Here is a 17336-nt window from a genome sequence, read left to right as displayed (position 1 = left end):
TGTTCTGCATTTCCTTCCGAATCTTTCGCTCCAGTATGTTGTTATTTTACTGTGCAAATTTGGGACCTGACCTTCAAGTATCTTCCATGTATATATTGTTTGACACTTCTCTCGTCTTCTTTACAGAGATTACATTTTGAGAGAATTTAGATGCTCCCAATAGTTTAGATGTTTTATCGTGTCTACATGTGCCGTGTATGTTCTCTGTATTCCCTGAAATTCAGAGAGATCTCCCGCTCTGAAAGTAGAAGAGAGTACCGAGCAATGCTCAAGACGAGACAGCCCCAGTGATTTAAATAGTATTTACTTTACTGTGGGGGTATCTGGTTTTGAACGTTGTCATAATCCATCCTATCATTTTCCTGGCCGCCGCTATATTTGCTCGGCTATGTTCACTAAATGTTAGGTCGTCAGCCATCATAATTCCCAGATCTTTTACCTGTTGTTTTCTTTCTATGATTGTGTTCTGTACCCCGTGTTTCGTTTAAGTTGCTCGTTTCCACCATACCTCAGTACCTGGAACTTATCACCGTTAAACATCATGTTATTTTCAGTTGCCCAATCGGAAACTTTTTTTATATCTGCCTGCAGTTTTTCAGTGTCTTCTAAAGAGGCAATTTTTTTTATCATCTGCTAAGGATGACAGGAAGCTGTGACTAGTATTTTTGTTTATATCCGAGATAAGAATGAGAAATAGCATTGGTGCCAGTACTGTGCCCTGGGGTACAAAGCTTTTCACTGTACTTGTGCTTGGTCATATTTGACTGACTGTTACTCTATCATATTTGTCAAAATCCTTTGGAAAGTCTGTGTATACAACATATGCATTTTACTTTTCTTCTAAAGCTTCTGTGATTCTGTCATAGCGATTGAGTAACTGTGACAGAGAGGATCTTCCCGCTCTAAATCCACGCTGTCCTGGATTTTGAAGTTCATTAATTTCTATAAAACTGGAAATTTGATTCCTATTCACTCTTTCAAAGACATTTATTAAGTGAGATGTTAGTGCAACTGGTCTATAATTTTTTTGCCAGAGCTTTACTACCTCCCGTGTGCAGAAGAGCTATATCTGCAGAGTTAAGTGCTGCTGGTATCTCCCCTGTATCCAGGCTCTTTCTCCATATTACATTGAGTGTTCACGCTACTGGTACTTTACATTTCTCTACGAATATTGAACTCCACGAGTCAGGCCCATGGGGCTGAGTGCATGGGCATGTTGTCAATTTCTCTTTCAAAGTCTTCCGAGTTCGTGTTAATATCCGTTATAATCTGCAGCTTGAATGTTATTCATAAAGAAACTGTTTCCTGTACTTTTTGTTGTTTATTGGGGTGCTAAACATAGCCTTATTCTGGCCTTTTAGAATTTCACTAATTTATTTGTTGTCCTCTGTGTACGAACCTTAAGTTGTAATTAAAGGGCCAATACTGTTGGAGGTTGTTGATTTTGATTTTACATATGTGAAAAAATATTTTGTATTTTTCTTTATCTCTTATATAGCTTTCTGTTCCAGTTCCATTTCTTCAGCCTCGTATGATCGCTTCAACGTTTGTTCTATATCTTCGATCTCCCTGCTTAGGCTTATTTTCCTTGCTTGTGATAGTCGTGTCTGCCTAAATATTTCCGTTATTTTTTTCCTTCTCCTGTACAGTCGTCTGCGTTCTCTTTCTAGAGTGGTCCTCTTTCTGCCCCTCCTCACAGGCACGGGCTTCAAGCAGACCTTGTAAGCTTCAGCTGTCAGTTGAGCTATTCCCTGTGTGGGAGTTTTGTCGCTTAAGACCGTCTCCCATTGAATGGTTGCAAGGTCTACATTTATTTGTTCCCAGTCGATAATCTTATTTGTTGAAATTGAATTGATTGAATACCCCTTTTCGCGTGTTAGTTCTCTTGGACCTACTACCGTTTTAATGTTAGTTTGCACTTCAATGAACTTATGGTCTGAGTATGTAGTATACGGTGTTCTGCCCGAAACGCTACACGTACTAGTGGCTGTACAAGAATGTAACAACTCTTGTATATATCTAAAAAAAAAAAAAAATCTGAGATTGTAACATCTCTGATTAGCTCATCATTGTTTATGAATAACGTTGGAATTGAGTGCTCTGTGGTCGCTCCTGGGGCTCTGTGGTCACTCCTGGTGCTCTGTGGTCACTCCTGGGGCTCTGTGGTCACTCCTAGTGCTCTGTGGTCACTCCTGGGGCTCTGTGGTCACTCCTAGTGCTCTATGGTCACTCCTGGGGCTCTGTGGTCACTCCTGGTGCTCTGTGGTCGCTCCTGGGGCTCTGTGGTCGCTCCTGGGGCTCTGTGGTCACTCCTAGTGCTCTGTGGTCACTCCTGGGGCTCTGTGGTCACTCCTGGTGTTCTGCGCTCACTCTTGGTGCTCTGCGGTCGCTCCTGGTGCTCTGTGCTCACTCTTGTTCTGCGCTCGCTTTTGGGGCTCTGTTGTCACTTCTGGTGTTCTGTGTTCACTCCTGGTGTTCTGTGCTCACTCCTGGTGCTCTGTATTCACTCCTGGTGTTCTATGCTCACTCCTGTTGCTCTGTGCTCACTCCTGGTGCTCTGTGCTCACTCGTGGTGTTCTGTGCTCACTCGTGGTGCTCTGTGCTCACTCGTGGTGCTCTGTGCTCACTCCGTGTGCTCTGTGCTCACTCATGGTGCTCTGTGCTCACTCATGGTGCTCTGTGCTCACTTCTGGTGCTCTGTGCTCACTCCTGGTGCTCTGTGCTCACTCCAGGTGCTCTATGCTCACTCTTGAATACCAATTTCTGAAGACCAGTGCCCAGGTCCGAGTCAGAGCGTAAAAGCAGCAGCGGTATTAGTCTCACCGGGAGGAAGGTGCTCAGTCTAGACGTATTTGTTTGGAGGATGAAGAAATTTGCAGTGTAATGGCTTCCCTTAGTCGGGGACTGAAAGGCTTACTGAGCTCCCTCCTAGTCCAAGGGACTTTCCCATGGGGTCCATGGACCCCTAAGATGAGTAGGGGTTCCACAAGAGATAGTGATAAGAGGCTGATTCTAATCGTCGGTTATTTTCCAGTTATTTTTTTTTTTATTAATTTGTCATATTCAACCTGCGTGAGGAGCATAAACAGAAACTTAGAGTCGTTCCCTTTCAGTTGAGATTAAAATAAGTGTGTGTGTTTATGTATTGTGCGACCCAGAAATATTTGACGATTAGTAAGGTTGAGAAACGCTACCATAATCCACAGTCGAACTACTGATAACCTTACCCCACGATTCATCCTACAGCAGTTCCCTGACTTTCAGGCATTTATATATTACTAGGCGAACAGTGGCATCAGGTGAAAAGAAACGGACCAATTCTCAATCCCTGTCTCATCAAGGGATCGAACCCGGGAACTTCAGTTGCAAGCCAAAGACTGCATCATGAGACTCTTATATTCAGGAATACTCTGCCTTGCTTAACCAGTCCAAGAAAATAGCCACGTGGTGTGACCAGTTGTTTACGTAACTTGGGATGGGAGTTGATTCTTCTGTTGTTGCATTGCTACTGCTGGGTCACTGCTGAGAGTGAACACTTCTGGGGACAGATTCACGAAAGCACTTACGCAAGCACTTACGAACCTGTACATCTTTTCTCAATCTTTGGCGGCTTTGTTTCCAATTTGTAAACAGTTAATGAGCTCCGAACCACCAGGTGGCTATTTAAACCAATAACAACAGTTGAATGGGAAGTTTTCATGCTTGTAAACTGTTTAATAAATGTAACTAAAGCCGTCAAAGATTGTGGAAAGAAGTACACGTTCGTAAGTGCTTGCGTAAGTGCTTTCGTGAATCTGGCTCCTGGCCACACCTGTGGCTGTCCGGGGTTGCAGAAGGTTTAAATTACTTCCTCGCCAATCTGGCCACACATGCAAATTCTTATAATCAGTTTAGAGTGTACAAAGAACCATTTCACTCTTACATGAATCACAAAGAGTAAATATATCCTTATTAGTAAGTTGTTCAAAGTCAGCCAATCAGCAGTCCGGCACATATTGTTACTCCCCTGCTCCCCCACCTCGTGCTGTCTTACACTACACCACCCAGTACTCCCCTGCTCCCCCACCTCGTGCTGTCTTACACTACACCACCCAGTACTCCCCTGCTCCCCCACCTCGTGCAGTCTTACACTACACCACCCAGTACTCCCCTGCTCCCCCACCTCGTGCAGTCTTACACTACACCACCCAGTACTCCCCTGCTCCCCCACCTCGTGCTGTCTTACACTACACCACCCAGTACTCCCCTGCTCCCCCACCTCGTGCAGTCTTACACTACACCACCCAGTACTCCCCTGCTCCCCCACCTCGTGCAGTCTTACACTACACCACCCAGTACTCCCCTGCTCCCCCACCTCGTGCTGTCTTACACTACACCACCCAGTACTCCCCTGTTCCCCCACCTCGTGCAGTCTTACACTACACCACCCAGTACTCCCCTGCTCCCCCACCTCGTGCAGTCTTACACTACACCACCCAGTACTCCCCTGCTCCCCCACCTCGTGCAGTCTTACACTACACCACCCAGTTAGTTTCATAAGAGAAATTGGTAAGTTTAACTATAGCTGTTGCTTCTCTGAGAATTATTAAGAGGAAAGCCGCTTCTTTCATGTGACAGAAAGTTAAAGCTAGAGTATACCGTAGTCCCCCTGCTCGTAGACTCCTCCTACACCCCTGCTCGTAGACTCCTCCTACACCCCTGCTCGTAGACTCCTCCTACACCCCTGCTCGTAGACTCCTCCTACACCCCTGCTCGTAGACTCCTCCTAAACCCCTCCTCGTAGACTGCTCTTTCACCCCTGCTCGTAGACTCCTCCTACACCCCTGCTCGTAGACTCCTCCTACACCCCTGCTCGTAGACTCCTCCTACACCCCTGCTCGTAGACTCCTCCTACACCCCTGCTCGTAGACTCCTCCTACACCCCTGCTCGTAGACTCCTCCTACACCCCTGCTCGTAGACTCCTCCTACACCCCTGCTCGTAGACTCCTCCTACACCCCTGCTCGTAGACTCCTCCTACACCCCTGCTCGTAGACTCCTCCTACACCCCTGCTCGTAGACTCCTCCTAAACCCCTCCTCGTAGACTGCTCTTTCACCCCTGCTCGTAGACTCCTCCTACACCCCTGCTCGTAGACTCCTCCTACACCCCTGCTCGTAGACTCCTCCTACACCCCTGCTCGTAGACTCCTCCTACACCCCTGCTCGTAGACTCCTCCTACACCCCTGCTCGTAGACTCCTCCTACACCCCTGCTCGTAGACTCCTCCTACACCCCTGCTCGTAGACTCCTCCTAAACCCCTGCTCGCGTAGACTCCTCCTAAACCCCTGCTCGTAGACTCCTACACCCCTGCTCGTAGACTCCTCCTAAACCCCCGCTCGTCGACTCCTCCTAAACCCCTGCTCGTAGACTCCTCCTAAACCCCTGCTCGTAGACTCCTCCTACACCCCTGCTCGTAGACTCCTCCTAAACCCCTGCTCGTAGACTCCTCCTAAACCCCTGCTCGTAGACTCCTCCTACACCCCTGCTCGTAGACTCCTCCTAAACCCCTGCTCGTAGACTCCTCCTACACCCCTGCTCGTAGACTCCTCCTAAACCCCTGCTCGTAGACTCCTCTTACACCCCTGCTCGTAGACTCCTCCTAAACCCCTGCTCGTAGACTCCTCCTACACCCCTGATCGTAGACTCCTCCTAAACCCCTGCTCGTAGACTCCTCCTAAACCCCTGCTCGTAGACTCCTCCTACACCCCTGATCGTAGACTCCTCCTAAACCCCTGCTCGTAGACTCCTCCTACACCCCTGCTCGTAGACTCCTCCTAAGCCCCTGCTCGTAGACTCCTCCTACACCCCTGATCGTAGACTCCTCCTAAACCCCTGCTCGTAGACTCCTCCTACACCCCTGCTCGTAGACTCCTCCTAAACCCCTGCTCGTAGACTCCTCTTAAACCCCTGCTCGTAGACTCCTTCTACACCCCTGCTCGTAGACTCCTCCTAAACCCCTGCTCGTAGACTCCTCCTAAACCCCTGCTCGTAGATGCCTCCTAAACCCCTGCTCGTAGACTCCTCCTACACCCCTGCTCGTAGACTCCTCCTAAACCCCTGCTCGTAGACTCCTCCTAAACCCCTGCTCGTAGACTCCTCCTAAACCCCTGCTCGTAGACTCCTCCTAAACCCCTGCTTGTAGACTCCTCCTAAACCCTTGCTCGTAGACTCCTCCTACACCCCTGCTCGTAGACTCCTGCTCATGTGTCACTTTTCTCCTAAGGTGTTACACAGTAAGAGTTGCTGTGTTACTTTACTCCTGGCGAGCCCAACCGTCTTTGGCGATCAAGATCCTCTCCAGAGGTTTATAAAGTCTTCAGACTTTCCGGAATCTGTGAAATTCTATTAAGAGTTGTGTGCCTTTCTCTTGTTCTCGGGAGTCTTACCTTTGATGTCCTCGTCCGCTTGAGTGAGCTTCATTGTGTCTTTGTGGAGAATTCCTGTCTTGTTTTGTGAGTCCTATTGTAGCGAGTTCTTTCTTGGGGGGGGGGGGGGTGTCTTGTGTCTTGGGGGTCTGTGTCTTGTGTCTTGGTGGTCTGTGTCTTGTGTCTTGGGGGGTGTGTGTCTTGTGTCTTGGGGGTCTGTGTCTTGTGTCTTGGGGGGTGTGTGTCTTGTGTCTTGGGGGTCTGTGTCTTGTGTCTTGGGGGTCTGTGTCCAGTGTTTTGGGGTCTGTGTCCTGTGTCTTGGGTTCTGTGTCCCGTGTCTTGGGGTCTGTGTCTTGTGTCTTGGGGGGGTGTGTGTCCAGTGTTTTGGGGTCTGTGTCCTGTGTCTGGGGTTTTGTGTCCAGTGTCTTGGGGGTCTGTGTCCTGTGTCTTGGTGGTCTGTGTCTTGGGGGTCTGTGTCTTGGGGATCTGTGTCCAGTGTCTTGGGGATCTGTGTCCAGTGTCTTGGGGTCTGTGTCCTGTGTCTTGGGGGTCTGTGTCTTGGGGTTCTGTGTCCTGTGTCTTGGGGGTCTGTGTTCTGTGTCTTGGGGTCTGTGTCCAGTGTCTTGGGGGTCTGTGTCCAGTGTTTTGGGGTCTGTGTCCTGTGTCTTGGGTTCTGTGTCCTGTGTCTTGGGGGTCTGTGTCCTGTGTCTTGGGGTCTGTGTCCTGTGTCTTGGGGATCTGTGTCCAGTGTCTTGGGGGTCTGTGTCCTGTGTCTTGGTGGTCTGTGTCCAGTGTCTTGGGGGTCTGTGTCCAGTGTCTTGGGGGTCTGTGTCCAGTGTCTTGGAGGTCTGTGTCCAGTGTCTTGGGGGGTCTGTGTCCTGTGTCTTGGGGATCTGTGTCCAGTGTCTTGGAGGTCTGTGTCCAGTGTCTTGGGGGGTCTGTGTCCTGTGTCTTGGGGGTCTGTGTCCAGTGTCTTGGGGATCTGTGTCCAGTGTCTTGGAGGTCTGTGTCCAGTGTCTTGGGGGGTCTGTGTCCTGTGTCTTGGGGGTCTGTGTCCAGTGTCTTGGAGGTCTGTGTCCAGTGTCTTGGGGGGTCTGTGTCCTGTGTCTTGGGGGTCTGTGTCCAGTGTCTTGGGGGGTCTGTGTCCAGTGTCTTGGGGGTCTGTGTCCTGTGTCTTGGGGGTCTGTGTCCTGTGTCTTGGGGGTCTGTGTCCAGTGTCTTGGGGGTCTGTGTCCTGTGTCTTGGGGGATCCTTCCCTTTACTTCTCTGTCAAGGCTATTATCCTTCCCTCGATATCCGAGGGATATCCACTTCTTTCCGTCCTCCCCTACAGTCCCTCCCTCACTCTTTCTCTCAGCCTCACCCTACCCTTTCTCCCTTCCTCACCCTTCCTACCCTTTCTCTCTCCCTCACCCTTTCTCCCTCTCCCGTCTCCCCCCACCCCTCCCCCCTCCATCAACATGACACCAAAATTAAAAACACGAGGAGTCAGCCGATGTTAACTTTGGCGGTGGGACAAGTTTGGCGGGGGACAAGTTTGGCGGAACAATGTAGGTTGAGACTGTTGACTGTAGGCCAGGACAAGAGCTGTGGCAACAGTCCACTCTTTGACTGAGAACCGGGGACAAGTGTTAGACCAATACTGACTCTTCCCTGAGAGCAGAAGGACCAGTCTTTTGACTGTACCTAGCTACAGTCATATTATCTCCTATATATGCTCCCAATAATCGTATACATGCGTCCAATATTCGTATATATGCTCCCAATATTCGGATACATGCTCCCAATATTCGGATACGTGTTTAAAATATTCGGATACATGCTCTAAATATTCGGATATATGCTCCGAATATCCCGATTCATGTCCAGATTGAATTAATTATTCGGATACACGTTCGGACTATCCGGATACATGCTCACATTATTCGGATACATGTATCATTTATTGTGTTTATATTCTACTCATTGATATGCACAATTTAGATCTTTGTGATACATATTTCAATTATTGTAATACATACTCCAATGTTCGTGATACTCCAATTGTGGTAAATGTTTTAATTAGCATGATAAACACTTCAATTATTGTGACACATACTTCAGTTATTGTGATACATACTTCAGTTATTGTGATACATACTTCAGTTATTGTGATACATACTTCAGTTATTGTGATACATATTTCAGTTATTGCGATACATACTTCAGTTATTGTGATACATATTTCAGTTATTGCGATACATACTTCAGTTATTGTGATACATACTTCAGTTATTGTGATACATACTTCAGTTATTGCGATACATACTTCAGTTATTGTGATACATATTTCAATAATTTTCATAAATGCTGTAGTTTTTCGGATACCAATTCTAATTATTTGGATATATAATCATCCTGAAGCGTATCTCGATCATCCTATTTCATCCTTCAAGTATTCTCATCCACGTTTCATCCTTCAAGTATTCTCATCCACGTTTCATCCTTCAAGTATTCTCATCCACGTTTCATCCTTCAAGTATTCTCATCCACGTTTCATCCTTCAAGTATTCTCATCCACGTTTCATTAAAAAAAAAATTGTGTCTTAAGACAAATTATTGTTTTGTTCTGACGCTGTGAATGAATGAATTTTTGGGGGTTAAGCGCCAAGCCATTACGACTATATAGCACTGAGAAGGGGGTAAGGATAAGGATTTGGGATGGGACGGGGAGAAGTAATGGTGCCCAGACACTTGAACGGTCGGGAATTGAACACCGACCTGCATGAAGCGAGCCTTAAAAACTACATTAATGTAGGCCCTGTGCACAAAATTGCTTCATAAAAATGATTATGTGTAGTTCTTAATGTTTCAGGTCATGTTACAATATTTTTTGGTAGGCCTATTGATGGGTTTAGGTTTTCTATATGTTTCCTTTTTTTTTTACCTTAAAGTTGTCAGATGTAAGATTGTTTAGTGTAACGTTACGTCACACTGAACGTTACGTCACACTGAACGTTACGTCACACTGAACGTTACGTCACACTGAACGTTACGTCACACTGAACGTTACGTCACACTGAACGTTACGTCACACTGAACGTTACGTCACACTGAACAATCGTGTAGTGTTTACGTTACTACGACATATTAATCCACGACCTTAACCTGCTGAAGGGTGTTGCAAAGGTCATGGTAGTCCTGGTGTGAGATGACCAGGGTGCTGGAGTACCCCTGCTGGAGTACCCCTGCTGGAGTACCCCTCCTGCAGTAGTACCCCCTGCTGGAGTACCCCCTGCTGAAGTATTCCCTGCTGGCGTATCCCTGCTAGAGTACCCCCTGCTGGAGTATCCTCTGCTGGAGTACCCCCCTGCTGGAGTATTTCCTGCTGGAGTACACCCCTCCTGCAGTACCTCTGCTAGAGTACCCCTCTGCGGGAGGACCCCTGCTGGAGTACCTTTGCTGGAGTACCCAGGCTGGAGTACCCCTTCTGGAGTACCTCCTGCTGCAGTACCCCTTCTGGAGTACCCTTTCTGGAGTACCTCGTGCTGGAGTACCTCCTGCTGGAGTACCTCCTGCTGGAGTACCCCTGCTGGAGTACCTCCTGCTGGAGTACCCCTGCTGGAGTACCTCCTGCTGCAGTACCCCTGCTGGAGTACCTCCTGCTGGAGTACCTCCTGCTGGAGTACCCCTGCTGGAGTACCTCCTGCTGGAGTACCTCCTGCTGGAGTACCCCTGCTGGAGTACCCCTGCTGGAGTACCTCCTGCTGGAGTACCCCTGCTGGAGTACCTCCTGCTGCAGTACCCCTGCTGGAGTACCTCCTGCTGGAGTACCTCCTGCTGGAGTACCTCCTGCTGGAGTACCTCCTGCTGGAGTACCTCCTGCTGGAGTACCCCTGCTGGAGTACCCCTGCTGGAGTACCTCCTGCTGTAGTACCCCTTCTGGAGTACCCTTTCTGGAGTACCTCCTGCTGGAGTACCTCCTGCTGGAGTACCTCCTGCTGGAGTACCTCCTGCTGGAGTACCTCCTGCTGGAGTACCGCCTATTGGAGTACCCCTGCTGGAGTACCCCTGCTGGAGTACCCCTGCTGGAGTACCCTCTTGCTGGAGTACCTCCTGCTGGAGTACCCCTGCTGGAGTACCCCCTTGCTGGAGTACCTCCTGCTGGAGTACCCCTGCTGGAGTACCCCTGCTGGAGTACCTCCTGCTGGAGTACCCCCTTGCTGGAGTACCCCTGCTGGAGTACCCCTGCTGGAGTACCCCTGCTGGAGTACCCCCTTGCTGGAGTACCTCCTGCTGGAGTACCTCCTGCTGGAGTACCCCTGCTGGAGTACCCCTGCTGGAGTACCCCTGCTGGAGTACCCCTGCTGGAGTACCTTCTGCTGCAGTACCCCTTCTGGAGTACCCTTTCTGGAGTACCTCCTGCTGGAGTACCTCCTGCTGGAGTACCTCCTGCTGGAGTACCTCCTGCTGGAGTACCCCCCTGCTGGAGTACCCCTGCTGGAGTACCTCCTGCTGGAGTACCTCCTGCTGGAGTACCTCCTGCTGGAGTACCCCTGCTGGAGTACCCCTGCTGGAGTACCGCCTATTGGAGTACCCCTGCTGGAGTACCCCTGCTGGAGTACCCCTGCTGGAGTACCTCCTGCTGGAGTACCCCTGCTGGAGTACCCCTGCTGGAGTACCCCTGCTGGAGTACCCCTGCTGGAGTACCGCCTATTGGAGTACCCCTGCTGGAGTACCCCTGCTGGAGTACCTCCTGCTGGAGTACCTCCTGCTGGAGTACCTCCTGCTGGAGTACCTCCTGCTGGAGTACCCCTGCTGGAGTACCCCTGCTGGAGTACCGCCTATTGGAGTACCCCTGCTGGAGTACCCCTGCTGGAGTACCCCTGCTGGAGTACCTCCTGCTGGAGTACCTCCTGCTGAAGTACCCCTGCTGGAGTACCCCTGCTGGAGTACCCCCCTGCTGGAGTACCCCTGCTGGAGTACCCCTGCTGGAGTACCCCTGCTGGAGTACCCCTGCTGGAGTACCCCTGCTGGAGTTCCGCCTATTGGAGTACCCCTGCTGGAGTACCCCTGCTGGAGTACCTCCTGCTGGAGTACCTCCTGCTGGAGTACCTCCTGCTTGAGTACCCCTGCTGGAGTACCCCTGCTGGAGTACCGCCTATTGGAGTACCCCAGCTGGAGTACCCCTGCTGGAGTACCCCTGCTGGAGTACCCCTGCTGGAGTACCCCTGCTGGAGTACCCCTGCTGGAGTACCCCCTTGCTGGAGTACCTCCTGCTGGAGTACCTCCTGCTGGAGTACCCCTGCTGGAGTACCTCGTGCTGGAGTACCCCTGCTGGAGTACCTCCTGCTGGAGTACCCCTGCTGGAGTACCCCCTTGCTGGAGTACCTCCTGCTGGAGTACCTCCTGCTGGAGTACCCCTGCTGGAGTACCTCCTGCTGGAGTACCCCTGCTGGAGTACCTCCTGCTGGAGTACCCCTGCTGGAGTACCTCCTGCTGGAGTACCTCCTGCTGGAGTACCTCCTGCTGGAGTACCTCCTGCTGGAGTACCTCCTGCTGGAGTACCCCTGCTGGAGTACCTCCTGCTGGAGTACCCCTGCTGGAGTACCTCCTGCTGGAGTACCCCTGCTGGAGTACCTCCTGCTGGAGTACCTCCTGCTGGAGTACCTCCTGCTGGAGTACCTCCTGCTGGAGTACCTCCTGCTGGAGTACCTCCTGCTGGAGTACCCCTGCTGGATTACCCCTGCTGGAGTATCCCTGCTGGAGTACCCCTGCTGGAGTACCTCCTGCTGGAGTACCTCCTACTGGAGTACCCCTGCTGGAGTACCCCTGCTGGAGTACCTCCTGCTGGAGTACCCCTGCTGGAGTACCTCCTGCTGGAGTACCTCCTGCTGGAGTACCCCTGCTGGAGTACCCCTGCTGGAGTACCCCTGCTGGAGTACCTCCTGCTGGAGTACCCCTGCTGGAGTACCTCCTGCTGGAGTACCCCTGCTGGAGTACCTCCTGCTGGAGTACCCCTGCTGGAGTACCTATTGCTGGAGTACCCCTGCTGGAGTACCCCTGCTGGAGTACCCCTGCTGGAGTACCCCTGCTGGAGTACCCCTGCTGGAGTACCCCTGCTGGAGTACCCCTGCTGGAGTACCCCTGCTGGAGTACCCCTGCTGGAGTACCCCTGCTGGAGCACCCCTGCTGGAGTACCCCTGCTGGAGTACCCCTGCTGGAGTACCCCTGCTGGAGTACCCCTGCTGGAGTACCTCCTGCTGGAGTACCCCTGCTGGAGTACCCCTGCTGGAGTACCCCTGCTGGAGTACCTCCTGCTGGAGTACCCCTGCTGGAGTACCCCTGCTGGAGTACCCCTGCTGGAGTACCTCCTGCTGGAGTACCCCTGCTGGAGTACCCCTGCTGGAGTACCCCTGCTGGAGTACCCCTGCTGGAGTACCCCTGCTGGAGTACCTCCTGCTGGAGTACCCCTGCTGGAGTACCCCTGCTGGAGTACCCCTGCTGGAGTACCTCCTGCTGGAGTACCCCTGCTGGAGTACCCCTGCTGGAGTACCCCTGCTGGAGTACCCCTGCTGGAGTACCCTTTATGAAGAGTCATATAACACAACACCTGTACCCCCTATTAGACTATTTTACAGGAACTTCTTTTCCACAGCTCATAAAACGGAGGAAAGGGTCCTGAAAGATATTGTTAATAGAAACGTTATCCCTACAGACAAAAATCAGAAGATACAATTGACGATTTACTATAAAACCAAAAAAGCGGCCAACCTACTCATGAAAAACTCTCCAGACACAAAGCAGAACGCCTTAAAGGAGACTAACGTCGTCTATGCCTTCAAATGCCCACTTGGGGACTGTAAGCCACAAAGAAGTCAGTATATAGGCAAGACAACGACATCTCTTTCCAGACGATTAACAATGCATAAGCAACAGGGCTTCATCTTGAGGTTATCTTGAGATGATTTCGGGGCTTTTAGTATCCCCGCGGCCCGGTCCTCGACCAGGCCTCCACCCCCAGAAAGCAGCCTGTGACAGCTGACTAACTCCCAGGTACCTATTTTACTGCTAGGTAACAGGGGCATAGGGTGAAAGAAACTCTGCCCATTGTTTCTCGCCGGCGCCTGGGATCGAACCCAGGACAACAGGATCACAAGACCAGCGTGCTGTCCGCTCGGCCGACCGGCTCCATCAAGGAACATATAATCTCTTCCCACAACCAGACCATCACCAGAGAAGTCTTAACAAACAACACAGAAATCATCGATAGATACAGCGATAGCAGGCGGCTCGACATCTGCGAGGCACTACACATCAAAAAGTCAACACCAGCAATCAATAGCCAATTAATGCACAACTGTATTCTACCCACTTCAAGACTCCTTACCAATATAGAAGCATCAAGATGAAGTATAGGCCAATAGGCCCTTTGCAGTTACTTCCATTCTTTCCTCTCATTTATCCAATTAATACCCATTGTTCCGTGTTCTGTCTTGTGTTGGTCAAAAGTTTGTTCACCTCATCCAAAACTGTTGCAACATATCACCTCACCCAAGTGCGAGTATATAAGACAAGCTGTTGTGTTGGCATAAGTAAAACTCTGTTTGGTGTTTTCAGGTTACAGTTGTGTGTGTGTGTAAAGTCTTTGAAAATGTAATAAGTTATTATGAAACGCGTTCAAGCGTCGCGTTAGACTTGAAATAGAAATGAATTTGGGAGAATTGATTTTTCAATTACCATCGACAGAAAAACATGTTGGTTCGGGGTCATGAAGTGGAATGTAATTTTGTGTTGATTACTGGTGTTGAATTTTTGATGTGTAGCACCTCGCTGATGTCGAGTCTCCTGATGTCGTTATATCTATCGACACCTGTGTTGCTTGTTAAGATTTGTCTGGTGATGGTCTGATTGTGTGAGGAGATTATATGCCCCTTGATGGAGCCCTGTTGTTTGTGCATTGTTAATCGCCTAGAAAGAGAAGTTGATGTCTTGCCCATATACTTTGATCTTTGGAGTTGACAGTCCCCAAGTGGGCATGTGAAGGCATAGACGACCTTGGTTTCTTTCAAGGCGTTCTGTTTGATGTCTTCTGTTTAATGTCTGGAGAGTTCTTCATGGGGAAGTTGGCCGTTTTTTTTATTTTGTAGTAAATTGTTAATTGTATCTTCTGATTTGTGTCTGTGGGGAAAACGTTCCTATTAATGATATCTTTCAGGATATTTTCTTCCTTTTTATGAGCCGTCGAAAAGAAGTTCGTGTAAAACAGTCTAATAGGAGGTACAAGTGTTGTGTTAGTTGACTCTTCAGAGGTTGGATGGCATTTCACCTTTCTTTTAATGACGTCTTCAACACAACCGTTAGCGAAGGAGTCGTGCAGTCTCCGTGGTGTAGTGGTAAGACACTCGCCTGGCGTTCCGCGAGCGCTATGTCATGGGTTCGTATCCTGGCCGGGGAGGATTTACTGGGCGCAATTCCTTAACTGTAGCCTCTGTTTAACGCAACAGTAAAATGTGTACTTGGATGAAAAAACGATTCTTCGCGGCAGGGGATCGTATTCCAGGGACCATAGGATTAAGGACTTGCCCGAAACGCTACGCGTACTAGTGGCTGTACAAGAATGTAACAACTCTTGTATATATCTCAAAAAAAAAAAAAAAAAAAAAGGAATTGTTGACTAGGACCTGCCTTACCCTACAGAGTTCTTCACCGACCTGCTTTCAACCAGAGCTGTGAGTGAGGGCTCGGTCGACGTATGCACTTCACTTGTACCTTTCTGGGCAGTCACTGTTGGTATTGAGGCACGTTCCTGTGTTCGTTTCCTTAGTGTAGACTGTAGACTGCAGTGTGGAAGCCGCCATTCCTCTCCGTGACTGTTACATCTAGAATGGGCAGCCTCCCAACACACTCCATCTCGTAAGGGATGGAGAGTGTTGGGAGGCTGCCACCACCGAATTTTGGTGGTGGCATTAAATTAACACCGAATTTTGCACGAATGCCTCCTTCAGCAAGCACGCCAGGCGAACGATCGACTGGAGGTGGCAAGCACGCCAGGCGAACGATCGACTGGAGGTGGCAAGCACGCCAGGCGAACGATCGACGGAGGTGGCAAGCACGCCAGGCGAACGATCGACGGAGGTGGCAAGCATGTCAGGCGAACGATCGACTGGAGGCGGCAAGCATGTCAGGCGAACGATCGACTGGAGGCGGCAAGCACGCCAGGCGAACGATCGACGGAGGTGGCAAGCACGTCAGGCGAACGATCGACGGAGGCGGCAAGCACGCCAGGCGAACGATCGACTGGAGGTGGCAAGCACGCCAGGCGAACGATCGACGGAGGTGGCAAGCACGCCAGGCGAACGATCGACGGAGGTGGCAAGCACGCCAGGCGAACGATCGACGGAGGTGGCAAGCACGCCAGGCGAACGATCGACGGAGGTGGCAAGCACGCCAGGCGAACGATCGACGGAGGTGGCAAGCACGCCAGGCGAACGATCGACGGAGGTGGCAAGCACGCCTGGCGAACGATCGACTGGAGGTGGCAAGCACGCCAGGCGAATGATCGACGGAGGTGGCAAGCACGCCAGGCGAACGATCGACGGAGGTGGCAAGCACGCCTGGCGAACGATCGACTGGAGGTGGCAAGCACGCCAGGCGAACGATCGACGGAGGTGGCAAGCACGCCAGGCGAACGATCGACGGAGGTGGCAAGCACGCCTGGCGAACGATCGACTGGAGGCGGCAAGCACGCCAGGCGAACGATCGACGGAGGCGGCAAGCACGCCAGGCGAACGATCGACTGGAGGCGGCAAGCACGCCAGGCGAACGATCGACGGAGGCGGCAAGCACGCCAGGCGAACGGTCGACGGAGGCGGCAAGCACGCCAGGCGAACGGTCGACGGAGGCGGCAAGCACGCCAGGCGAACGATCGACGGAGGCGGCAAGCACGCCAGGCGAACGGTCGACGGAGGCGGCAAGCACGCCAGGCGAACGGTCGACGGAGGCGGCAAGCACGCCAGGCGACAGGGTTGCCAAGCGCATACCGTGACGACCTTGCCCAGCGCGGCGCGCCCGAGGTGGATCCGGGTGGAGTGAAGATGTACAGCTGGGAGGTGCACAGTAATAACGCGGGGGGGGGGGGGGGGGGGACACTACTGTGGGTGGTGCTGGGAGCAGGTGTGTGGGAGGGGTGGTGGTGCTGGGAGCAGGGGTGTGGGAGGGGTGGTGGTGCTGGGAGCAGGTGTGTGGGAGGGGGTGGTGGTGCTGAGAGCAGGGGTGTGGGAGGGGTGGCGGTGCTGGGAGCAGGTGTGTGGGAGGGGTGTTGCTGCTGGGAGCAGGGGTGTGGGAGGAGTGGTGGTGCTGGGAGCAGGGGTGTGGGAGGGGGTGGTGGTGCTGGGAGCAGGGGTGTGGGAGGGGTGGTGGTGCTGGGAGCAGGTGTGTGGGAGGGGGTGGTGGTGCTGGGAGCAGGGGTGTGGGAGGGGTGGTGGTGCTGGGAGCAGGGGTGTGGGAGGGGTGGTGGTGCTGGGAGCAGGAGAGTGGGAGTTTTTTTTTTTTGAAGTAAAGAGGAAGGAGAGGCATAGGTGAAGGGAAGTATAGAAGTGGGAAATACAGTGAGAGGTATGAAAGCAGGCAGGCTGTCCGCCTTGCTGACACGATGTGTGGGTGTTGACAGCTAAGCTAAGCTGGCTCCCTCTTGTCAGGGAGCTGTGAGTGTGTGAGAGGTTCTTCACATGTGTTTCACCATATATGGATGTCTATAGATGAATACTGTGTAGCATTCATATATACACACTCCGATGCTTCCACACATGTTATTCTGTTTAAGGCTCTTTGTTTTATTATTATTATTTATCAAGTTGTTCATACACACATATTATTATTTATCGAGTTGTTCAAATATACCCATATATGAACTGTTCATATACACACATATATATCTCATCTGGGGATTA

At 51.2% G+C, this 17336-nt stretch overlaps 1 protein-coding gene across 1 annotated transcript; it reads left to right on the top strand.

Annotated features, from left to right (window-relative positions):
• Window positions 1–15531: 15531 nt before the first annotated feature.
• On the top strand, window positions 15532–16479 carry LOC123756028 (uncharacterized). Its single transcript, XM_045739040.2, has one exon. It carries the CDS (start codon window positions 15532–15534, stop codon window positions 16477–16479), a length of 948 nt encoding a protein of 315 aa, XP_045594996.2.
• Window positions 16480–17336: the final 857 nt, after the last annotated feature.

Source organism: Procambarus clarkii, chromosome 43, assembly GCF_040958095.1.
Source record: "Procambarus clarkii isolate CNS0578487 chromosome 43, FALCON_Pclarkii_2.0, whole genome shotgun sequence".
Classification (NCBI taxonomy): domain Eukaryota; kingdom Metazoa; phylum Arthropoda; class Malacostraca; order Decapoda; family Cambaridae; genus Procambarus; species Procambarus clarkii.
The sequence above is the reverse complement of the archived record's forward strand: the minus strand, read 5'-3'. Positions and strand labels throughout refer to the sequence as shown.

Excerpts from the sequence above, each read along its gene's own strand:
- LOC123756028 (XM_045739040.2), top strand. The coding sequence starts at position 15,532 with ATGTCAGGCGAACGATCGACTGGAGGCGGCAAGCATGTCAGGCGAACG.